This window comes from Manis javanica, chromosome 3, assembly GCF_040802235.1.
Source record: "Manis javanica isolate MJ-LG chromosome 3, MJ_LKY, whole genome shotgun sequence".
Classification (NCBI taxonomy): Eukaryota; Metazoa; Chordata; class Mammalia; order Pholidota; family Manidae; genus Manis; species Manis javanica.
In genome coordinates, this window is record NC_133158.1 from 60,524,356 (window position 1) to 60,549,925 (window position 25,570).

At 38.1% G+C, this 25,570-nt stretch overlaps 2 protein-coding genes across 5 annotated transcripts in view; one reads left to right on the forward strand and one right to left on the reverse strand.

The window, feature by feature from the left end:
• The window catches only part of GTF2E1 (general transcription factor IIE subunit 1), a 40,631-nt gene extending 15,568 nt beyond the window's left edge, over window positions 1-25,063 (reverse strand). The window contains exons 1-5 of one of the 3 annotated variants that reach the window (XM_017651273.3): window positions 24,940-25,007; window positions 24,770-24,849; window positions 19,605-20,080; window positions 6,174-6,375; window positions 789-1,030 (exon numbers count right to left, since the gene is read on the reverse strand). In XM_017651273.3, coding sequence (XP_017506762.1) covers window positions 789-1,030; window positions 6,174-6,375; window positions 19,605-20,052 — 892 coding nt within the window. In that variant the 5' untranslated portion in view covers window positions 20,053-20,080; window positions 24,770-24,849; window positions 24,940-25,007. Of the gene's footprint in view, window positions 1-788; window positions 1,031-6,173; window positions 6,376-19,604; window positions 20,081-22,396; window positions 22,523-24,769; window positions 24,850-24,939 lie in introns of those variants that run through there. The other 2 variants (XM_017651267.3, XM_073231580.1) reach the window with 2 other exon arrangements.
• A 75-nt stretch (window positions 25,064-25,138) lies between these two features.
• RABL3 (RAB, member of RAS oncogene family like 3) overlaps window positions 25,139-25,570 on the forward strand; it is a 30,074-nt gene continuing 29,642 nt past the window's right edge. For both annotated transcript variants that reach the window (XM_017651230.3, XM_073231581.1), the window contains exon 1: window positions 25,139-25,270. In XM_017651230.3, the coding sequence (XP_017506719.1) occupies window positions 25,225-25,270 (46 nt within the window). In that variant the 5' untranslated portion in view covers window positions 25,139-25,224. The remainder of the gene's footprint in view (window positions 25,271-25,570) is intronic.

Sequence of the window (25,570 nt, forward strand, 5' to 3'; positions counted from 1 at the left end):
CTGGGGATTGGGGCATGTAGATTCTAATACTGATGAAATCTAACCAGAGATAGAGACTCCCCTTCATTTCTGGTTCCCAGGTTCTGAGTAATCTTTGTCCAGGCTTAGCCTCCCATTCTCTATCCAATCATCACCCAAGTCCAATCATCACCCCCAAGTCTTTGAATCCAGTAACTTAGGCCACAAATCAAAATGTAAAATCTTGCAGTTCTCAAACTTCTGAATCAGAATTATTAACCCTTCAGAGCTCAAAGAGATTTCTAAAAATTTCCAGTATATAGTTCCATTAACTTTCTTGGATGATGAGAACCCTTGATCCTTTACTCAGGTGATATCTTTTTATATATTTCAGGTAGCACAAACTTCTCGGTATTTATGAGAAAGCAACAGAACAAGTTTGGACTAGTGCACAGTTATGGCTCCCAATTCAAAGAAAGGAAAATGCATGTAAATTAGGACAACAGAAGAATAAAAAAGAGGTGAATTTGGCCACTTTGAATACAATAGCACTTTACAAAGAAACCAAGATAATAGTAATTTCTCAAATCTAAAAATGGACATTTAAAAAGCTGTCTATTTGTTAGTTCAACTAAGTTGAAGGTAATGCAGGTACACTGGTTGGTTTTAATGCTTCTTGCTTGATTTCTTACTTCCTGCTTTAATGGAATTTCTTTGTAAAACAGATATAGCGGATTACCAATAAAACTAAAAATTGCCCAGGCAATTTCCCACTAAGTTCCTTCTGTGTTGAACCCAAGACATATTATTTTCCTGACTTCTACTCTTACCTTCTTTCATCTCTTCAGAACTAAATGCTCCTTGGACAGTGCTCTCTCTCAGCCAAATGGGTCTCTCTTTGGCAGATTTCCCATCGAGTGAGGCTCGATGAAGGTCTTCTTGGTCATCCATGTTAATTACAACATTCTGAGTGTATAAGTCCTCATAGGAGGGGCCTTTGGTGGCCCATGCTTCCCGGTGGTGCCCACCTGTCAGGCCAGCAGCCCCAGCAGCAGCTGCTGCATGGTCTTTGCTATATAAAAAGGTTAGAAGACAAAGTAAAATCTTGGTGTTGGAAAAGAAGTACAGCTGGGGAGGTGGTTACTTTAGTATTAAATGCTATTTAACATTCATGCACACAGGCATTAACAATTCTGAGCAACCTTTCTGATACCTCAAAGTAAAAGAGGCATGAGTTAGAAGAACATATCATATTTATATTTAAGTTTCTCAAAAACTGGATTGTCTGGTATATAAAAATGATTGCGATTTTATAGTTTAAGATGTTTTAATAAATCTACTTGGGAGAGGGGATACTGTTATGGTGACATAATCCACTTAAAGACACTAGTCTGGCAAAAAAATCTCTTTCAGTCACTTTTTTCAAGAGTATTTTTTAAAAAACAAAACAAAAAATCCCAAACAAACAAAAGACATGTTATATTTTTGAAAACACTCTCTCACCTCAACCCAGAATAATTCAAAGTGTTTCTGTATGGTTTTCTTTCTTTTGTGTGCTGAAATTCTATAAAAGTATTCTATCTACAAAGCCAGACCTTAACTTAGAATTCATGTTTTCCTGTTACTCAGCAGATAAGCCATGTCCCTATGCACAGACCAGCCTCCTTCCTGTAGAGCTGTATCTTTCTACCTCTACACCTCTGCTGACTCTTGTACCCATCCAACCATTTCTACCGTGAAGTTAAGTACCATGATCATTTCTCAGTCTATTTTGTTTTACTTTCGACCTGGACTACCCATGATCTCCTAAGCCTCTTTCAGACCTGATCATTCCTCATCTCTATGAGTTAACTTTTCAGTCTTTCTGCAGCTCCATTTTATCTGCTTATTTCATTTTCAATCTGCTCCACATTCTTTTGAATATATCTGATTCTCCAGGCCTAAGCTCATGCCTTGTCTATCTCTGCCTGCTACTGATGCTTTCCCCGCACCTTCTCTGCACAACTCTCTCTCTCTCTCTGTTCACATAGTTATGTTTTATCCCATAAGCTATCTTTATGTTTCATGAACTGTCTACTCACTGAGTGCCTGCTCTGTATCTTTCACAATACCTTTTGCTGAATTTGTTTCACTATCTACTGACTGACTCTCTGGGCCCCATGTTTCTCCGTTACTTCTCTTCCTTTTTGTTTCTAAATCTTTTCCATGGATCCTGGACCGTCTCCTGTGTGGAACCCTGCCTCATTTTGAGCTTAACCTAAACTTCTTCATGTATCTTCATGTTCTGTTACACTTCTCTCTCAGAATCCATTCACTATTTTTCTTTCTCTTTGGTCCTACTTCATTACTGCTTACTCCACTATTTTTCGTTTCTTCCTGGGCTCACGTACATCCACTTGAGTTTTCTGTCTCAAACTCAGCTGAGGTTTCTCTGAGGTATATCTGAGAATATGTAACTGATTGGCCCATCTCTCCCTGAGAACACTTTCTAATCATCCTCTGGAGGTAATCTCGGACTTGGCCCATCCCTCTTGTTCTGCCTCCTGATCTAAAAGGTTTGTCTCAATTTAATCCATACCTGTCCCTAGTCATTCTCTTCTCTCTCCTGCCTGATCCTGATCCACACTGTCTTCTTTTAAAAGGCTGTGTTGCTGCCATCCCTATAATCTGATTCTGCTAGAAGCTGGCTTTTTAAATTTTGTTCTCCCTCAAATGTTCACTTTTCTTTCTCTCCTCCTCTGTCTGGCCTGACCTGTACTATTAGGCTTCTGTGCTCACTCTACATTCTTAGCCCCTCCTCTCTCATCCAGTTGTCTCCTTGAATCCTTTTAATGTCTCGTCTGTCCTCAGCTAATGTCCTTATCATGTCATGGTGAGCCTGCTCTATCTGCCCCCAAATGTGTCTACCGGGGCTAGCCATATGCCTTTGCCTTTCTCCATCCACTTAGTGTTTCTCTAGCTCTGAACTGGCCAACTACATCTCTGTCCTTATGTTTCTCCTTCATCCAGGCCCATAAACGATCCAGTCACTCTTTCTAAAGCTACTGTTTCTCCCTATATATAATCTTGAACACATAGTTTTCATCTATGCTCTTTAGCATTAACTCTGAAGACTATCTTCTGAAAGTCAGCAAATATTCAGTACTTTGAGAAGAACAAGACAGAGGGAAAAAAGAACAGGACAATCAAGATTAGTGTTAGCCATGGTGTGGGCGATCACGGGGAAAACAGTGTAGAACAGAGAAGGCAAATAGTGAATCTGTGGCATCTTACTACACTGATGGACAGTTACTGCACTGGGGTATAGGTGGGGACCTGATAATATGGGTAAATGTAGTAACTACATTGTTTTTTCATGTGCAACCTTCATAAGAGTATATATCAATAATACCTGAATTAAAAAAAAAGATTAACGTTAGCATGAGACTAGTTTTAAATTGTCTTTTTTGTTTTCAGTACTCTGTCATAGAAACTCAACATTGGTTTTATTACAGTTTGAGGCAGAATAAATTTTACAAATTTTAAAATTTGGAAGAATCTTTTTTTAAAGATATTTTTAACCATGGAGAGTTGACTACACAGATTTCTACCTTCATCACAGACAAACAAATTGAAATCATCAGCAAATGTGACACTAATGAAAATCCAGATGACAGAAACGTAGATCATTCCTTTTGCATAATGAAACATTTCGATTTCTTCTATGGAGAGAATATACACATTTTACTTAAAAATGACAAAAGTGATAATTTAGTTTTGAATCATCTTATTTAAGAAGTTTTAGAACTTTAACCAAACTAACAATGACGCTACTTATTAAAAAAAAACAATGAATTACTATTGTCTCTGAGCTTCCACACAACTCTACCAATGTTTCCTTTCTTACTCTTGGGGCAAGATGGCTATTACAGACCCATCACACTCTGAAACATATCCTATAACACAGAAAGGCTAAATCAATAGCACTTCCAGGGTATTGTATCCAGGCAGTGGAGCTTGTCAAATGCTTGGTGACGCCACATGAGCCCAGGTCACACCTTGTAACCTAACTCCAGAACTTTCTCCTGACCAGGTGAAAGCAGTTCTACTTCACTCTGGCTGGCAGCTCCAAGTACCCCATTCTCTCTCTCTTGCTTGCCTCCATTTCCCCCTTTCTTCACTAGCAACCAGGCTTCTGGACAGCCTCTTTCCTGATCAGTTTATTTCCTCTATTTCCTGATTCTTCTTCATCCTTGGAGTAACCATCATTCCTAATGCTAAGTGAGGTGATTTGGTACAGTGAGCTGCTGTTGGGCCCCTGGCATCGCTGTACCAGACCTGTCTTTGAAATGGAGTGAGGGCTATCCAACTAAAGATCCTGGGATGGGAGGCAGACTGTAGTAGGTAGGGAACAGTAGGGGCAGGATGCCAGAGGTGGTGGTGAATGAATGCTATTACAGTGGGGAAGCATCTTGATAAATAGGAAAATAATTATAGTTAGAAGAAGAAACACAAAAAGAATTCATAGAGAGCACTGTATTGTGTGGAAAGCAATCAGAGAGAATGCTGACACATACCTCAACAGGAAATAACCCACAGGCTTAGAAAATTATTTATTTTTATAAAAGCAATTTCCCTCATAGTCTTCTATGTTGGAGTTACAGTATTACTTAAGTCAACAGAAAAATATTCAAAAACCAAATTCTTTACAAGGAACCAAATGACCAATAACAAAAATGTAAGGTTAACTGTGATGTGGATGATACTGGCTGCCTACCAATTGTGGCTTCTCTTTTCCTTACTGATTTTACTCAAATATTGATGGCTATTTGCTCCAAAGAACTCTAGGACCTTCCCCAGCCGTAGGAGGTCAACCATAACCAGTCTAAGCACCAATCATGTGATCTCACTTCCTTTGTCAGATGCTGGTTAAGAAATAAGTGTGTAAAGCAATTCTGGCTAGTGAGACATTGGAGGATAGAAAATGATGAAGACTGACCTCTGGGGAAGGCTTCTTCAGTCTTAAAATAAGACACAAAGAAGGAATGGTCCCTTCTTCTGCATTTGGACATTTTCATCTACATACGTTATCTAGAAACACATGGCCATCTTAGGCTTGCTCTCCTCATGGTCCCAAAGGACAACTAACAGGCTAAGTTCAGTGTAGTATAATCATGGAACAAATCTGATCCTTGAGGATGTAATGGAGCTGTGAAATTAATTCTGAACTCTACTACCTCAGGACTTTTGGTCATGCTAGACAAGTTTTACTTACTGGTCAAGCTACCTGTAGTTGGGTTTTCTGTTATCAGGGGTAAAGGCATTCTAACTTCTAACATTCTAACATTCTAACCCATGGTGCTAGGCTAGAAATTTCATAATAGCTTGTGTAGATAAAAAACTTTCTGTACAACTGGGTTGTTTTTAACCACCTAAAAGAAACAATTTGGTCAGGACTGCCAGGACTGGCATTTCTGCAACATCAGTACCAGAGTGTCTAAAATACTAAGAGTGCTAAAAACTACAGTTACAACTTGGAACTATTGGGTTCTATGAAGGGTATAAACTCTAAGCCCTCAGCTTCACTCTAGGAAAGAGAAAGAAAAGGGGTAGAGTAGGAAAACTCTCTGACCTCAATCTCATTGATGCTTTTCAAAAAAGAACATAAACTACTTTTTAGGGCCTGGCAAAACTAAGGCTACCTCTGCAATTCAAACATCAGGGTACACTGATAAGAATAGGAACCATAGTAAAAAGCATTAACCCACAGGTCATATCTACTATACTTCACTTCCAAGGGAGCTGCACTGACAACTAAGGAGGACAAGAAATGTGTGTTAAATGCTTCAAAAACAAAAAGGTGAATGCTGTATTCCTTAAAGAACTTCAGCCTTCAGAACTTGACTAGGAAAGTTCAAATAATCCCAAGAGGGATGACAAATTTAGGATTAGCTAACAATTAGCTAAATTGCAGCAGGCCAAAGCAGAGTGAACACTTGTAGTCAAACCTGACAATTTAAAGATTTTTGTCCAAGGCCCACACTGTTCTGTATTCAGTACAAACAAATTCATCACAGACACAAGTTAATCAGACAAGTACCGGCAGAGCTGAGAACCTGTGGAAGTCTTTAGTCTCCTGGTAAATGACTTACCACTCCTGTTTTCCAAAAGACAGGTAGTTTCAACAAGGGAGAACTTAAATGTGTTCCTGCTAAGAGCACAGGGCCTATACTCACCTCTGTTTCAGAGCTGGTATTTCTGTGGGCTCTGGCTCAAGTATTTCATAGGCCAAGTTCACATCCTCTGTCTCCCGAAGCAAAGCATAAATGGGCTCAATTTGTTCATTAAATCTTGCCAAAAGTGTGCGTGCATCTTTTTTGGGCATTGCTGATTCATCTTCTTCTACTTCTGTATGGCAAAAAGTACAGCGGAAAGTTCCTACAGAGAAAACAAAAATGTCAGGTCAGGGAAGAGAAATTCTCAAGACTAATCGTTGGCCAACAGTTTATATCTCCACTTCTCCTCTAACGTGTTATTATTAAAACTTTTATATATAAAGAAAAGATGAATTTTACAGTGAACATCTATCCACATGCCCACCACTGAGATTCTACAATCAATATTTTGCAATACTTATCACATATTAATCTATCATTTTTATTATATTTCAAAGCATTTTTTACTCCTAAGTACAGCATACAGTTTTTAGCAGTTTTTAATCACATTTCTAACATATTTATACTTATTTTAACTTTAAACCAAATTCTTGACAGCTTACCAGTGAAATCTGTACCCTTTCCCAGGAGCCTTCTTTTGCACATTACATATTTAGGTCTATGTTATGGAGAAAGCCAAAGAAACACCTGAAACCAAGTCTCCAGGCCATCTGTACATTGTCACAAGGGTATTTTATTTCTTTAAACTTATTAACCACTTATATCTTAAACAAATTTAACCAATCCATTTCCAAAACTAAAATTCAAGAAGCCTTACTTCTATATCCCTCACATTCAACTTACAACTAAATTGTAGTTAATTCCTTAGAAACATCTCAGATATTTCACTTATACTGTCATCTCTTCTGATCTAGGACCCCATTATTCAGGCTGAAACAACTTTCTAAATCTGGTCTCTGAACCTGTAGGTTCTCCCTCTCCTAATGCCACCATTTTTTCATCTCATCCCCTTGTTCTAAAGTCTATTTAGTAGCTGAATTTCTAAAGTCCATGGGATGAAATCTAAATTTCTCATCATAATATTTAAGACCACATACAATTTGGTCCAAAAACATCAAAACCCAACCATAGCCCTTTATCTGTCAAGTAAATTCAAACATTTGAGAGAAAATATACTAGACATCAATATATATTTTATTTGTTTGAGACTTTCTTTCTAAAATACTTTCATGTACACTTTTTAATCCTTATACCAATCCCGTAGAGTAGCACCAGAACTGAGGCTCTGTGATTTGTCCAAAGTCACAAAGCCAGCAATTTATAGACTTAATGCAATCTCTATCAAAATGCCAACAGCATTTTTCAATAAAATAGAACAAATAATTCTAAAATTCATATAAAAGCCCCCAAAAAGCCAAAGTCATCCTGAGAAAGAAGAAAAAAGCTGGGGGTATTACACACCCTGACTTCAAGCTGTACTACAAAGCTACAGTAATCAAAACAGTATGGTACTGGCACAAGAAAAGACCCATAGATCAATGGAACAGAATAGAGAGCCTAGATATAAATCCACACATACATGTTTAATTAATATACAATAAAGGAACCATGAATGTACAATGGGGAAAAGAGAGTTTCTTCAGTAACTGGTAATGGGAAAACTGGACAGCTGCATGCAAGAGAATGAAACTGGATTACTGTCTAACTCCATACACAGAAGTAAACTCAAAATGGATCAAAGACCTGAATGTAAGGCATGAAACCATAAAACTCTTAGAAGAAAACACAGGCAAAAATCTCTTGAACATAAGCATGAGCAATTTTTTCCTGGATATATCTCCTCAGGCAATAGAAACAAATAAAAAATGAACAAGTGGGACTACGTCAAACTAAAAAGCTTCTGTACAGCAAAGGACACCATCAGCAGAACAAAAAAGCAATCTACAGTATGGGAGAGTATATTTATAAATGATTCATCTGATAAGGGGTTAACATCCAAAATATATAAAGAACTCATCTGCCTCAACACCAAAAAAAAAAATAACCCAGTTAAAAAAATGGGCAGGGGACCTGAACAGACATTTCTCCAAAGAAGAAATACAGATGACAAACAGGCACATGAAAAGATGTTCCACATCACTAATCATCAGGGCAAATCAAAACCACAATGAGATATCACCTCACACTAGTTAGAATGGTCACTAATCAAAAGGCTAGAAATAACAAGTGTTGACGAGGATGTGGAGAAATGCGAACCCTCCTACGTGGTTGGTGGGAATATAAATCAGTGCAGCCACTGTGGAAAGGACTATGGAGGTTCCTGAAAATTAACTAAATATAGAAATACCATTCAACCCAGTAATTCCACTTCTAGGAATTTACCCGAAGAAAATCAAAGTCACATAACCAATAAAAGTAATGACAACAGCTTATTCTGTTACTTACTGAGTACCAAGAATCACTAAGCCTCTGAGGATGGGATCATTCTGGCCCATTTAAATCTGTAAAACTCACAGATTTAAAAAATACAGATGTTCCAAGGGGTAAGTAACTTGCTGAAGATCATATAACTACTAATTCTGGGGAGGGGGAAGGATTAAAAAACAAACTTGTTGAAACTCAAACTCTTAAACATGACTTAATAGTCTACACCACTAGCCCCACTGAGATCTACAGTTTGGTTCTTTTCCCAGTGCCAGGGATGTGCACCCTTCCTTCCTAACCCAATTTACTGGAGGGATTAAAAGAGATCATCCAAGTACTTCATGCCTGACACAGCAAATATGTAAACATTTAGCTATAAAAAGCTCCATATGTGACTGATACATAACTGCACCCCATAACCCTTCTTCCCCCAAGTAAGGAATAAATTAGACATCTTTGCCTTAATATAACCTAGATCCTATTGATAATATTATGGATCTAAGTTTCTTTACTGCTTCTCACACATGAACAGTCAAAACCATGAAAATTCTTTGTTCACAAAACCCTTTCTACAACACTCTTCATCCATCCTCCTGTCCAAATGGTTCCTAAACTTGTACATCTCTTCCAAATAAGTGAGAAAGAGAGAGAAAAGTAGCCCTTCATAGCTAGGGTGTGATGTTTTTCTGCCAAACCAAATCTCACAGATCACCAAAATCAGACAAAGTTCTCTGTGACGATGATGGAAGAGAGGTAAAACTAAGTCTGTCTGACTAAGCCTGAACCTGAGAACAGACAAAAGCAAGGTCTCTATACAGTCACAAAAATATCTCAGCTACCACAAGTAACTGCAGCTTCTTTACCAATTACAGTTTTAGCCTCACCCAGTGCTTCTTACCTCCTAGATAAGATTTATTAAGATACCCAATCATCAGGGAAATGCAAATTAAAACAACAATGAGATATCACCTCACACCAGTTAGGATGGCTAACATAGAAAAGAATAGGAACAACAAATGCTGGCGAGGATGTGGAGAAAGAGGAACCCTCCTACACTGCTGGTGAGAATGTAAACTAGTTTAACCATTGTGGAAAGCAATATGGAGGTTCCTCAAAAAACTAAAAATATAAATACCATTTGACCCAGGAATTCCATTCCTAGGAAGTTACCCTAAGAATGCAGTTTCCTAGTCTCAAAAAGACATATGCACCGCTATGTTTATCACAGCACTATTTACAATAGCCAAGAAATGGAAGCAACCTAAGTGTCCATCAGTAGATGAATGGATAAAGAAGATGTGGTACATATACACAATGGAGTATTATTCAGCCATAAGAAGAAAACAAATCCTACCATTTGCAACAACATGGATGGAGGTAGAGAGTTTTATGCTTAGTGAAATAAGCCAGGCAGAAAAAGACAAGTACCAAATGATTTCACTCATCTGTGGAGCATAAGAACAAAGAAAAAACTGAAGGAACAAAGCAGCAGCAGACTCACAGAACCCAAGAATGGACTAACAGTTACCAAAAGGAAAGGGACTGGAGGGGTTGAGTGGGAAGGGAGGGAGAAGGGGAATAAGGGGCATTACGATTAGCACACATAATGTAGCAGGGGGGCACGGGGAAGGCAGTAAGTATAGCATGGAGAAGACAAGTAGTGATTCTATAGCATTTTACTATGCTGATGGACAGTGACTGTAATGGGGTATGTGGTGGGGACTTGATAATGGGGGAAATCTAGTAACCACAATGTTGCTCATATAATTGTGTATTAACGATACCAAAATAAAAAAAAAGATACCCACCAAAATTTAAAAAAAAAAGATACCCAACCATAGAACTACCCCCTATTTCCTGATAGTACCCAATCCAAAGCAAACCCCCACCAGTTTTCTGAGTCCTTCCCAAAATTACCCAGTAAAAGCCCAATCGCTACATCTGTCCAGCAGTCTTAATGAGACAATCCAAGGTTCCTCATGGTGTGTGGCTTCCCTTGCTGCAGGAAGCAATCAACCCAACCATGTTTTTAACCTATGCATGTGTTCCTGATGGTCTTTGACTAATGGGCATCGATATAAAGAGTCTAGCTTACCAACTGGACAAGGATACTTTTTACCAAAATATATAGAGAACAAGCTTTTTTTCCTTGTGGGGAAAACATAAAGTTGCTTCAGTTATCTGAGTCCATGTTGTCCACTGGCCACCAAAATGGGTATGTCAGAAGCCAACGTATTACAAGTGCTTAGAGCTCAAGAGTGAGATTTAGACTAGAAATTTTGATAGTGGAATCAACAACATACAGATGGTACGTGAAGTCATAAAGTAGCTCAGAGTAGCCAAAGGGATTAGGAAAATGAAAAACACAGGCGGTAGTCAAGGTATAAACCCAAAGAAAAAGGAATCCTTGAGACAGAAATGGTACAATCAGAGGAATAGGATAGAATTTCAAGAAAGAGATGGAACGCTGTTAATTTTTTCAAAGTCAACAAAATTTGAAGACCAACTTTTATATTTAGTAACAAGGGTAGTTAGTGACTTTGGCTACAGATTAGTAGTTGGTATGTTATTTTAGATTATTCTCTAAGTATGCCGGGCTGCCTCAGAAATATAAATAATATACAGAAATATAAAATATATAATCCATATGGAAATTTAAAAAATCATATGAAGTAAGGTCTAAATCAGCTCTCGAATATCTGCTGATAAAAAGACCCACAAAGATGTGGGACCTATGTTGACTGTTGAAAGATGGGTACTTAGAGAGACTCTCAATGAGAACTAGAGAATATTACAGAAAAGTTATCTAATTCAATAGTTTTCAAAATTGTTTTTAAAGGAAGAAAACCCATTCCCCATGTGAGGAAGTACCTAATACATAAATATAAAAGCCAGTGCTCTGGTTGAAAGACAGCTATGACAAAGGACAACACTATTATCCTCTTACTATGTCCTCAAAGTATTATAAACAGCTTCCTCAATGTCTTGCACCAGGTACAATTTGCAATAGAACCTTTGTACTTGCTGTTCCCTCCACCCTGAATGCTTCCCCTCCAGAGAGTCACAGTTAATCTCCCAACTTACTTTAGTTCTTTACTCAAGTCACCTTACTAATATTTATAAATAGTAACCTGCCTTAGTAATTGGGTTGAGATGGTCTTTTAAGAATCTAGATCTTAACTTAGCGTTCATGTAAAAATCACTAGTGGAATTTTTAATTAATTACATAGGCCCTGCCCAAGAGATGCTGATTAAACAGTTCTGGAGTTGGGCCCAGGAATATAAATTTTAAAAGTTCCACAAGGAATTAATTCTAATGCATACCTCTGATGGAAAGTTGCTGTTAAGTAATCAATATGATAAATATCCTAACTCTTCTTGTTCACTGGATCATACCGCACTTAGTGTGCACAGAATATACTACTTGAGCATGAAAGAAGAAACTGGAATTGAAATGCAGAGCTCTGTACTATTTTTATCTTCCCACACGTAAGACCAAGAAAGCAAAAATCGGAAACAGGAAATCTTAGCCACATAAAAGAGAACATGCAAGCTAGATATAAGAGTGTGGCAGAGAAGGGAGAAAATGAAGGCTACAAAGATTCTCCAGGCACAGCTTGAAAAATGAGGGGATTAGAAGAAAAAGAAGTCTTCAATGATAACATATTGTTTGACTATCTACACTCATAAACCACAAAAGAACTAAACCTGGAAAGCTACTCTACAAATAATCCCATGCATGCCCACATAGCAAAGTGCGCCAAAAGTTTTATCCCAATCTAATATATGAAAGAACAAAGACTCAGATAAGTTAGGTTTACCAGGTCATAAAAACAAAAATTACTAAACCTGGGTTCAAACACAAATTTTTCTGACTCAAAAGACTTAATTCACTGCACCACCCTGAACTACACATCTTTCCCAACCTCCTATCACCCCTGCCAGCTACAATTTTGCAAAATTTCCCCACATATATGTAGGCTCTAACTTCTTAAAATATGGAACAGACAGAAAGAAACTTTGTAACAAAGAATTTATTTAACAAACATGAAGTACCCATCACATGCCTGGCTTTTACTCAACTGAGTCTTAATGTATCAGGTATGCCAGAGAATCAACATATATATGCAGTTGTAGTTAACTAACAATCACTGAAAGTAGACTGAAAAAATATCTTTTATAAATAGGTATTTCAAAATATCTTAGGGTTTCCTATTCAGTAAAATATGAATGTCCCAATTCTATGACCCAGGACTCTTCTCATGAAGGTTCTCACTCCAAAATGAGAAAAGAAATGGAGAACTAATTGGGGGATGAGAAGGGGAGATGCAGTAAGGGGTGGGGGGAAAAGTCCTATAAAATTTTTAACTCTCTCCCAAAGCAAAAAATGTAAAAACAAGAATGAATTGGGACTGGGGGGCAAAGGAGGGACTGGGAACAGAAGAAAAAACATGCAATTCAACAAAATTCAGATTTAACATTTTTCCTTTGTTAAACCCAGAAGAAGAAATGGTGTTTATTATACTGGCCAAGGTCTTCTACTTACGGTTTCTAACATGTTATTCATTTTAATGAATATGGTACTTATCTTAATTGAGTGAGCATTCATTCAGTCAAGGGAACAGTAAATAAATACAAAGAAAAACAAAGAAAAGCTCCGTTGCTTTGCTATGATTCAGGAGCTGCAGTGCTGAAGCAGGAGTCACGTTGAGGCCCAAGTCCTTCAGGCTTGCAAAGGAAACAGGCAGGATCAAATGTCTGCTGCTGCAGAGCCCTCAACCCAGCACGGTGGGACTGATGGCCCAAGGATTTCCCACCATTCTGCCTTCTTAAGTCTAGCCAATCATCTTCTGAGCTGCTTTTGTGGAGCTCATATTCTAGTGGGGACTAGTGAAGACAAAAAATAACAGCAGGTATTGGTAAGTATAATAAAGTAAAATAAAGTGGGTAAAGAGGATAAAGAAAAGCAAGGGTGTTGGAAAGGGGTACTGCTCTATTACAGAGGAAACTTAGGGAAGGCCATGCTGATACAACAAAAAATAAGTGGAGACTTAGAAGACATAAGACAGCCAGTCATGCACATATCTAGGCAAAGGAAACAGCACATAAAAGAGCATGTGAAGTCCAGGCATGCGTGGTATGCGCAAGGCATAAAAAGATGGCCAGTGTGGCTGTTGTGAACATGGGAGAGACTGGTAGAAATAAAGTCTCCAAAATGGGGAGGAAAAGGAGGGTAGATAAGACTTTGACTTTTCTTGAGTGACAAGAAAAGACTTTGGAGGCTTTTGAACAGAATGACATAAGCTGGTGTGCTTAGAAGGGTCACTGGCTGCTGTGCCAAACAGTCCATGAGGACAGCAAGAGTGAAAGCAAGGAGACTAGCCAAGTGAGTTGTGTAAAATCTAAGCAAGAGATAATGGCTTGGGTAACTTTTCTGGGCAATCTTATGAAAAAACTTTGAATAAACTCCCTCTTACTCAAAAAGCTTCAAGGAAAAACAAAAGAAAGAAGATTCCATGCTAAAACCAAGTACCTAAGACCTGAACTCCTAAGATTTTAGTGATATAAAGAGGAAACTATAACATTTTAAGATATAACACTAACATATGGGATTACTTTTACCACACTAAAAAACCAGCCATCATATATAACTTAAAAAGCACAGTTGGACGTTGTTTCCCCTCCCACTGAGTATTTTAAGGACCATGTAAATATGGGGAAAGGGAGTGAACTGGGGAACCTGGGAAAATAAGACTGCCAAAAATTATATCATTCACCATTACGCCACAATGTGTTTCTGAAGATGGCATAATTAAAGAGCATATTTTTCTATATGAGCACTACTATAACCAGGAGTTTCGATTCCTAAGCAAGGCTTTCAAATGAACTGAAAGTGACTAATATCACCCTCTAAAATCAGAGATAAAACAACCCCAAGCCTCTATACACTTTTTAAACATCAACTATTCTCCACATTAAAGGGTGCTTTGAAATTAGAGTTGAGAGAAATCATACGTGGTATAAAACAAACTGAGCTTATCAACCTACAACATGCTAAAAAGGCCTAGAAGTATTTGCCCAAGGTAATAATTACTAACAGCCCCAGACTAGAAGCCAGGGCTCTGGAATCCTAAAACTACACTGGCACTTCAGTGTCTTACAGCCTTTGCTTTAAAACAAACAAATAAAACTTCTGAAACTGACATGTCCACTATTATGCAAAAGGACTCAAGGTACTAAGTGCTCTAAAAACCCTGATAATACTATCAGAAGTCAACCAAGCACTAGTAACAATAAGCTGTTATAACAATATATTTAATTAAGAATCATTTTGTTTTCTTAGGTTTCAAAATGGTTTGCGGGGAGGGGGGCGCGAGGTAGGGCTGCGGGTGTAAGGTAAAAGGACTGGAAGGACATCCACAAAACTTAATAGTCATTAACACGTCGAAAGGTGGTGAGAGCAGGAATGGGCTGAGTGGGAGAACACAGAGAGGAAAAACTAGGTTTGCCATTTTATTCTACAAGTTTTTCTACTGTTTGAGTCCTTAACAAGTTTACATTCATATACTATCTTTGTATTTTTAGAAGAAAGAAATAAAGGTTATTCTGAACCCTCCAAAAGCACTCAGCTCCCCCTCAATATGCAGAAGCTATAGTCATTCTTGGGCTACTCTTTGAAAGCATTATCAAGTCCTTTGTTTTAATTGAAAGTTATAATTCAAAATTGTTCTGAGGCATATACATTAAAATCCTAGTCTCAGAAAGTCACCTTTTATTCAATTGCCAAACTTTATTTCATAAATTTCTTCAGTTTAATTGGGAAAAGGGAAGTATATGGGAAAAGGAATTGCTATTATACAATAGTAACAGGGAACATAGTTATATATTTCTTATATAATTATTTTACATTTAACAGAAAGGAATTTGAAAAATCATTCTTTAACAATTCACTGCAGAACACATAACACTGTAAAACACTCATCCACTTCCAAGCAAAAGGAAAAAAATAAGCAGGTTTAATGTCTTTTTTAATTCAGAAGATCTCTAATATATAATGACATATACAATAAAACCCTATACCCCAAAACTCAATTTATCAATTAAATTGGCTTGTGTCCTTCCTTAAATGAACACATTCAGATTTGGTCTAATCATGTATTATTCCTAGATTCTGAAACTCATTCTAAAGGGAAAAAATATACTATGCCTGGAAGGAAAAACAACAAATTGAAGTATGGTACTTGGGTGAATAGTAAAGCTTGCAATAAAGTCTTTAAATGAGTCCTAAATCAAATTCATCTCAACATGCAGTGAATAGGCAAAATGTCTGAGGTTTTGATAGGACTATTTGAAAGACAATAACCAATAGAATACTGTATATCAGCATCAAAACTGAAGAGCAGCTCTTCACAAATAAATTAGCTCCTATGTAATCAGCAACAAAATCAAGAAAAGATAAAACACAAAATTCTTTTTTTAAAAAAAGCTCCCGGATACTAAAAATTGAAAGCAAAAATTTTTTTCTTCAATCAGACCTAAATGTTTTTTGGGGAAGGGAAAGGTCAGAGGGAAGACTTATTCCTTACTCTCTTTCCATATTTTACGTTCCTCCAATGATCACAGCTGCCACCCCACCACCACCATCAAAAAAATCTACACCTCTGAGTTTTCCAGTATAATTTTCTAATGAACCCATACTATACAAGATTCCAAGTCAGTGACTGACCAAAATAATCCTACAAAAATTTTTTTGTGTTTCCGTTTTTAGCATTTCAGAAATTGAAAACACTACTTACAAGATATCTCCTGTCCTAAATAGAAAAGTAGCCTGCTCTATGAAGGCAGACATTATTGACAAGTCTTTTACATCACATAAATAGAGGACACTAATAGTTTTAAAATGTTAGGTTAAGGGAACTGAAGAGGAATTTTAATGATTTGGGGTAAGAAAACTGATCTGTCTATAAACCAAAACACTCTATCTGCAGTCACAAAGCAAAAGGGACTCCTCTGACTGAACCCAAATTTTATATATGAATATCCAAAGTAGACCGGAGTTTTCTTGAATATCACAAGTAACTTAGAACTAAACACTGGACAAGTTACAATTCCCACTGTTGGCTATTTTTAAGATTTCATTATTAGGGACTTATATTTTATTTCAGAGTTAGTTATTAGACTTCTTTTACACAAACCTTACAGTCTATCTAAGACTATTCCATGGAGCCACACAAAACAAGCTGAATCTCCATGAAAGCTGTCATATTCTTTCCTAACATTCAATCTAAAACATTCTAGAAATCTACATAGTCCTAGATTTATTTATTACTTTGTAAGTTTTCCAACCCCCAGAATACAGCATAGGCAGGTATAAATGCACTCATACACATTTCATGTGAGTAGAACTAGATAATCTCTTCCTATTTCTAAGATTTTATTAAATGCACACTTGTAAGTTTTTTTGTTTAATTTAACTTATTTTCAAGTTTATTAAAATTGGATTCCCAGGTCTTCAGGTGAATTCAGTAATAGGAGCTCCCAAACTATTTCTAGTTCAAACATCTAACAATTTTATCCCATCCACAATAAAACAACAGTGCCATATATGCCTTTACAGAAGCTATAAAACTATATTCTTTGGCCCAGTATTTTCACTTCTGAGAATTCTTAAAGAAAATCTTCAGCAGAAATAAAATGCTGACTACACCAAAGTATTCAAAGCATCATGTCTATATTGCAAAAAATATAGAGAAAATCAAAGTGCCCAAAAGGGGTGGAAAGGAAAATGGGGAAGGGAAAAAAATCACACGTATTACAACATATTTTGAACACTAGATAGAAACAGAGAAGTGTGATACATTAAGGAACCAAGGGATAACAAACTATTCTTAATTACAATTGCAATTATAGGTAATACGCAAAAGGCTAGTGGTTTTGTGGGTAATTTTTTTCTCTTCAAAATGTTCTCTACCATTATGAATGCATAATTTTAAATAAAAAATGAAAAATATAAAGCTATTTTCATATCATCTAGCAACATCTAAAAAGAGAATATGACCTCCTGCTCCCTTTGGGGAAGCACGTTGCTGGATTTAAGTTAAAAGTTAAATTTAGTTAAGTGCCATTAACTAAATCACTTAAGGTTGAGATTGCTAAAGTAGAAATACTAAGTCTATTTACCTGGTCAGAAAGCTTGCTAAATCTAGCTTATGCATTTATGAACCACAAGATTCTATTTTGCTGATTTGAGGGATTTCAAGTTGTTGCTGTTGTCTTTGTTTTGATTACATGAAACCCCCACATTTCAGGAAATAAAACAACTGGTTTTGCCTGATTAGGTTTCTGAAACCAGGGACTAGTGAGCAACGGGTAGGCTATTCCATTTTAATGAAATAATCTATAAATACTGTAATGGAAAAACCTCAGTCTTTTTTTCATTCAGTTCTTCCCTACTATGTGTTTTTCTCTGTGTGTCTCCTTTAGTAGTCACACATAATACTTCACTTCTGACACTTCTGGTCACCAAATGAGCAGAGGTTTTACCCCATATCAGTCAATTTTCTGTAAAACCAGCTAAGTGAAATACCATTTAATTCAATTCTGACACTTTCTACCTAGAGAGAGCGTCATATCCCACAGGTTAAGGACTCAGTCTCCCAAAACTGCCACCTCTGACTCCACTTCAGACTCTACTCACAAGCCCAGGTTATCACCTGTCCTTCTGACCAACTGGCTATAGATCACAAGTTACAATGACCCCCTCTTTGGATTCAATTAATTTGCTAGAGTGGCTCACAGAACTCAGGAAAACACTTACTTACATTTACCAGTTTATTAAAGGATATGATAAAGAATACAGAGGAATATCCAGATGGAAGAGATGTACAGGGCAAGGTATATGTTCCAAGCACATCTCTCTCCCAGCACCTCCATGTGTTCACCAACCTAGATTCTCTCCAAGTCCCATACTTTCGGGATTTTAAGGAGGCTTCAGCATGTAGGCATGTCATTCACTCCATTTTCAGCCCTTCTCCCCTAGAATGCAGTAGGGACACAGGGCTGAAAATTCCAAGCTTCTAATCATACTTTGGTCTTTCGGGTGACCAGCCCCATCAGGAGCCCACCCAGAGCTGCCTCATTAGAACAAAAGGCCCTCCTATCACCCAGGAAATTTCAAGGGTTTCAGGAACCCAAAGTCAGGAACCATGGCCAAAAACCAAATATCAGAACAAAATATGATCTTTGTGCTCTTATCAGTTAGGAAATGACAAAGGTGTTAGGAGTATTACACAAGGAACTAGGAGCAGAGACTAATATATTTTTTCTATTACCTCACACACATCTAACATCAAACATTTGGGGAGAGTTCAACTCCAGAATACCAAAGCCAAAATCTAAATGGACAGTAGGGAGAGAATCTACAATTTTTAAGAAAAAGAGAGGGGGTAGGCAAAAGGTGTAACCTGAAGTAGGAAGATCAGGCTTATGTGTGAATTAATACTGGTAAAACGATTCTCATGGACCTCAGAATTTCCTGAGCCCAGAATTGCCACATGGTCAGCTAGTACTTGCTACTCTTTGTCCAGTGGCAGAGAGCTGCCTATTTTATCAGGGAAACAGTAAAGTCTAGAAGGCTTTAAATCTACTTTCTGAATACCCCCGAACCGCCAATCTAAACCACAGTTCAACTTAGTTGTTGTTGAGATGGGAATGAAGATAGAAGTCCATTAGATACTCCCATTATTTGGTCAGAAATATCATATATCTCCAATAACAACCAGGAAATACAACAGCTTTGTATAGGTGTACAGGGCTGAGCTTATAGATAGACTGAGAATGTACTTAGCCTTTTGAGTACACCCCTGGTGAAGAAAGGCTTTGCAAAAGCTGCTGACCCCTGTATGACAGTCAAACAGAACATTAAGAGTAAGAATGACTTACACCAATCCACACACTTTTATGATGACATACATGACTATGTTAAAAATTAATCAATTTATAAAAAGGATTCATATTTTATTTTCAAAAGTTACTTTAAAAAAGATTAATAAACTGGAAAAATCTCACCTGTCATGGGATCAAAGAGCTGATTAGCTTCTAAGTCTGTAAAAGTACTACTACAGACAGGACATTTGAAAGAAGCCCGGTTGGTAGAATCCCTCTCATCAGTTTCAATCCTCCGTCTCATGTGGTCCAATTTATATTTTACCACATTAACAAGAGTACGATAATTGATAAAGTAGTAGTTATGGCGAGTGGTTTTCCCATCTGCAGCAGTCTCTACCCTCATTCTGCATTTGATGAACTTGTCTCCCTTTAAATTATTCAAAACTGATCGTAGTTGCTTCCGATCAAACTTGAGTAGCTCCAGCATGTCCTCCTCTTTCACACAGGGGTTTCGTATCAAGATGTCCAAGGCCAATGCATGCTCAATGCCATAAAATCCCCGGATCACATACTTGGCTAACCTCTTCAGTGCTGCAGGGACCTCAGTGAGGACATCTGGGTCTGCCATCGTGCAGTAAACTTCAACTTTAAATAAACTAAATTCAGGAAAAAAGAGAAGATGAGCTAGGCATAAGGACGTAATAATCATTTTAAATCTAGAATAATCAACCCATTAGGGAACTGGTGGTTACCATTATTCTTGGAATGCCACAAAGGTATTCAAAACATTGTTTTAAAAGATTTATAATGCCTAAGCATTTAACAGGCAACAAGATTATCCTCTAGAGTGCACAAAAAAGTTTACAACTAAAAAGCCTGATGTATTTCTTAGGTTGTTATTTTCATGATTTACAGGGTGCTGGATCACAAAAAGTAACATTACTTATAGCAATGATATATTACATAAAGTTCACCTTATTTTATGCAGAGAACACAAAAAAGCTAAATGAAGTCTCACTAATCTTAATGCTATAGATCTTTGGGAATGCTGGATACCTTCTGAGACCCTAACAATAAGCATACCCTTAAAGTGTCTTTATTCCTTTTCTTAAGTAAAACTTTTCTACCAAGATAGATTCTAGGACCTTTTACATAGTCATGGTCTCACAATAACATCACAACAGACCAAGTAATACCTAAGTATTAACCAATTGGGGTGATTGGCAAAATTACTGTTACAAATCTGAAAGAAGTAAAAACTTAGATCCAGAGAGCTTTACCAATTTTGCAAAGTTAAATCTGATAACCAATTATATACCATACAGTCCTTAAAAGTTTCCAGAAAGCACCCCCCACCCACATCCCCCGAAAAAGCCCAAGATATCCTTAAATACTGGGTCCCTTACAGGAAAAAGCAGAAGCTCACTATACCCAATTCTCATGTCATGACCCAGAAGGCTGTCTCCTAGAAGCCTGAATTAACATGGGCTAGACTTTCATGTGGTTGTTAAAAAGCCTGAGCTTTGGAATTCATACTTACACAGCCTGTGTTTTAGTAGCTGTGTGATCCTGAGCAAATCCCCTAAACTCAAGCCCCACTTTACTCTCTGAGAAATAAGGATAGTATCAACTATCTCAATGACACTGTTGTGATGAATAAATGAGAATGTAAGTAATATGCTTAGGAAGTACTTGATAATAAGAATAACTTCTATATCAATTTAGTATGTCCCAACTAAAAATGGCCAGGCTATCCACACTGGCTACACCATAGAGAAATTTTTAACACAGACATTTCATTGAACTAGATGAATAAAAAACATATTGTTAATATTAATATATTAATCGTTTCTATTGAAACTTTTATAAACTTTGTAAAAGGCTGGATCTATTAAAATCAGTGGTTATCAACCCTATCTGATTTAATCTCTTTTTATAAGAAATATTTTCATATCCACAGTACTGTCCTAAAAAGATATTCCTAAATAACTAATCTACACATATTTTGAGGGGGAAAAATAGAATGCCCTACCTGTCATACAGGAAAAGTCAAAGGCAGGTCAGTTATAATACAATATATAGTTCAGATTGTAAATACTCAGGCAAGACTATATACAAGAGTAGCACCCAAATCCAAACCTATAGTCCTAGGGCTTTCCTGCCATCCCAAGGCTTAAGGATGTGAGCAAGTGCCTGGGTTCAACAACATAGTATTGTAGCATACTAGAAAATTTATAAAATGTATCAATTTTATACTGGATGCATTTGGTTCTCCTGTCCAATTTGGTCTATACATTGTACTTGAACTCAGTTTTGTTTTTTTGTGGTTGTTTTATTTTACATGCTCAACAGTTGGCAAAACACAATATATGTTCAGAAACATCCAACAGACCAAAGAATGGCAGACAATGTCAAAATAACCTCTTTTCCAGTTATTTCCTACTATTGTATTCCCCTTACTGACCTCCCACCCCACACACTCCATTTTCCAGACCAATGATTCTCAACTCTGGCTATCAAGCAGATCATGTGGGGGACATTTAAAAACAGCCACCCTAGGCCCCATTCCCAGAGATTCTGTTTCAGCTGACCTGGGAGGGCCAGATTAGGCATCATCATATTTTAAAAGCTCTTAGGTGACTCTAATACATAGAAAAAGTCCCTGATCAGAGCTTCAGACAAATCTGGTGCTCAGCTGTTACATACCCTGCGCCAAAGTGCATCCTACATGGGAAGGACCCCGTGCTATTTAGCATTCAGCCTGTTTCCTTTGTTTAAAACACCTCAGGGGATCCTAAAGATTTGAGTAAGGGAATGACAAGAGGACTCTGCAATCCAATATTTTTGGGTTTTGAATCCCAGTACCACCATTTCTTAGCCTTGTAACCGTGGAAAATTCTTTTCTCATATATAAATGCACTAATAGTGTCTACCTCATAGAGTTGATAAATGGATTAAATGAGACAATTCACCTAAAGTGTTCCGCTTTCAGGTCTGGCATCATAAGAGTTCCATTAAGTACTGGTATTCATAGTAAGACCACTTTTTTACAAAAGTGACTCTTGAAAAGATGGCAAAATAATAAGGCAAACCTTCTCCTAAAAACACATAAAAGAGGAAAATACAGAAAATACAACTAGAGTTGAAAACAACCTGAAGACTAAAGAACAGACCCCCTATACCTTAGGAAGAAGAGAGGACCAACAGAAAAGAACCAGAAAGCATAGCAGAGACATCTAGTAAAAGGAAGAAACACAGAATCCCTGACAAAATGAGTAGAAAAGTGACTCATAACGATATGAGGAATGGACTGAAGTAAATGAAGACCCTGGAAATATTATGCACTATGGTAACCAAGCCTAAAAAGGAAGAGAGCAAAAACTGCAAAAGGACAAGATACATGCAACTTATGACAGGAACAAAATCAAAATAACCCAATAATATAATGGAAATGGCGTCACAGAACAGGAAAATTTTAAACAGCTATTTGTTTTGTTTTGACAATGTTTTTGACACAACATAAAATTTAACACTTAACCCTTTTTAGGTATAAAGTTTAGTGGTATTAAATACATTCATAATGTTGTGCCACTATCACCACCATCCATCTCCATAACTCTTCATTTTGTAAAACTGAAATATTATATCCATTAAGTAATGACATAGTTTAATATGTTATTAAACAATAACTTATAGTATTTGCTTTGAGCCAGTGCAATTAGGAAAAGTGCTACTATGAGAAATAGGTCAATACCAAAAGAGGAACAGGTTTGGAAGAAATGAGGCATTCACTTTGAGTTGGTTGTCTTTGAAGAAATATCACAGAATATTCCTGTGAAGGTGTCAAGCAGGTAGCTTAAGAAATGAAATTGTAGCTCAGCAAGGAAGCCATGCTGTTCCACCTTGTTATAAATCTCTACATTCTAAAATCCTCCTTCCCAGCCAGAGTTCTCTCCTCCACCACTTCTACTTCCCTACTAATGCTGAATTCCCTACTCAATCTCTGATTTAAGTTACTTAGGTCAGAGGTCTCAAACCACAGCCTCTGCTGCATTGTTTGACCCAAAGAATGTTTTGAAAGTTTCTGAACTCTTTGTCAACATTTAAAACCTGTGAGATTTCACATAAATTTCAACTTTCACCTCCTCTTAGAAACTGGAAATATCTGAGGAAAAATTAAGACTACGTTCCCACATGAAGCTGAAAGAGCAGCTGACAGTTTTAACAGGTAAAGATCTTAGCTGGCCTCTGAAGACTTCTGTGTGTGACCTCTCACTTGCTAGCCCTTGTTTCTTCTTTTTAGCCTCAGCGTCCATTTGTTACCTTCCAGGCTCACCTACCTCCCTACCCATTCCAGATCTCCAAAGGCATGTACACTGGTTTTGTTTCTGAACCATATGTATTCTAATCATACAAACATTTAAGGACCACTATGCACCAGGCACAGAGTTGGAGAAACAGTTTAAATAAACGCTTTCTCTGCACTGTCTACCCTTGTCAGCCTCATCTCCAGCCACACTGGCATTCTCTCAATTCCACAAGCTACACATGCTTTTCCCATTTTCGAGGCCTTTGCACATGCTCTTCTTTCTGCATCCAAAGCTAAGCCCAAACTTCTTCCAATCATCCTTCACATCTCAAATGAGGTATCCCCAGGGAGACCTCCCAGATTCACCTTAGCTCAAAATGACTCCTTTTTCACATGCTCCCATAACTCCCCTTCTTCGTTACAGTGAACAGACTTGTGCTTTCTCCATGTCTGTGTCTAAGATCAAGGACTTAATCATGTTCACCACCGACTTTCCAGCATCTAGCACGGCTAGTCAAGCACATCCATACAATTTTCAGTATGTCTCCTAAGCATGTGTTCTTCCAACAGGCCCACCCTGCCAGCTTTCCCCCCAGTTCACTTTCTCCATTGCTGCTTCCATAGTAGAAAAAAAGGCAGGCTATTGGAAACCCTCTCCTTAAAACTTCAAATGGTTTTTTTAACATGCGATGACAGGTTCAAATTCGCGATTTTAAAAGGTTATGATGACCACAGGTGCAAAATAAAACAAGGAAGAGCTGGGTGCGTGGCGTCCGGTTAGACTATTTCAGTGTGCTACTACTATTCCAGTTCTAGAACTTGGGTTCTATACATATAACTGTGGTTTTCTCAGCTACCATTTTTCACAGTACTTTCCATACTTTCATACAGGAAGCGGCATATCACCAGATGTCTCCACGAGCTCGGTTCAGTAATGTTCACTCCTGCCCACTACGAGACCTGGAGACCCTAAATTCCCTCGAACTCTGCCAGCTGGGTCCAGGGACCACACTCAGCTCAGCCAAGGCCGTCCTACCCGAGGTCGCACACGGGCCGCTCCGGGTCAAGGGTTCTTTGGAGGACCAAGTCAACACACAGCCAAGGGGAGGAAGGTAACTAAGGAGAAAGGAGCGAAAAGGGGAAGAAACCCTTAAATGCGACGCCAGGCCAGGGAATCGCGAACAATGAACAGGGAACAAGGTTTACCAAAGCGAATCCTCGAACACTCCCACTACAGCTTCCCTCAGCGCTTCAACTACCGCCTCAAACTTGTCGCGCCTTCACGCGAGAAAAAGCACGCCTTATTCCTGCGACCAGTTTTTGGAACCCACCCACTACTTTTAACCTGGTTGGCCAATCAGCACGGTGAAGCCTTCAATCAAGACAGTCTCACTCCGATTGGCCAATGAAATTGAAGGCCCGGCTTTGTATGCCCAGCTCTGATTGGCCTATAATCCCGGAACAGGCGTTAACCTGGGAAGGAGGGGTAAAATGGCGTCCCTGGACCGGGTGAAGGTGCTGGTATTGGGAGATTCAGGTAAGCGGCTTAATCCAACTCTGGGGCTCCTGACACTTTGAGTTATCCGTTAATCCTCAGCTTTAACTACTTCACCGCTCTCTCAACTAACTGGCTCCCCTGTGGCCAAAAGAGTTCTCCAGGCCCACAGACTACACTTCCCAGAGGACTTTGCTCTCTAACAAAACGGCGGCTTCGCGCGGGTGGGGACGCGGAGCCCGTGCGCTTTTCCGCCTTCGGAGCTTCCTACGTCAGTCTCCGGGCTTTCGGGACCTGGGGTGTTTTGTCAGTTCCATTGTTCTAAAGATAGGCAGGTGTAGA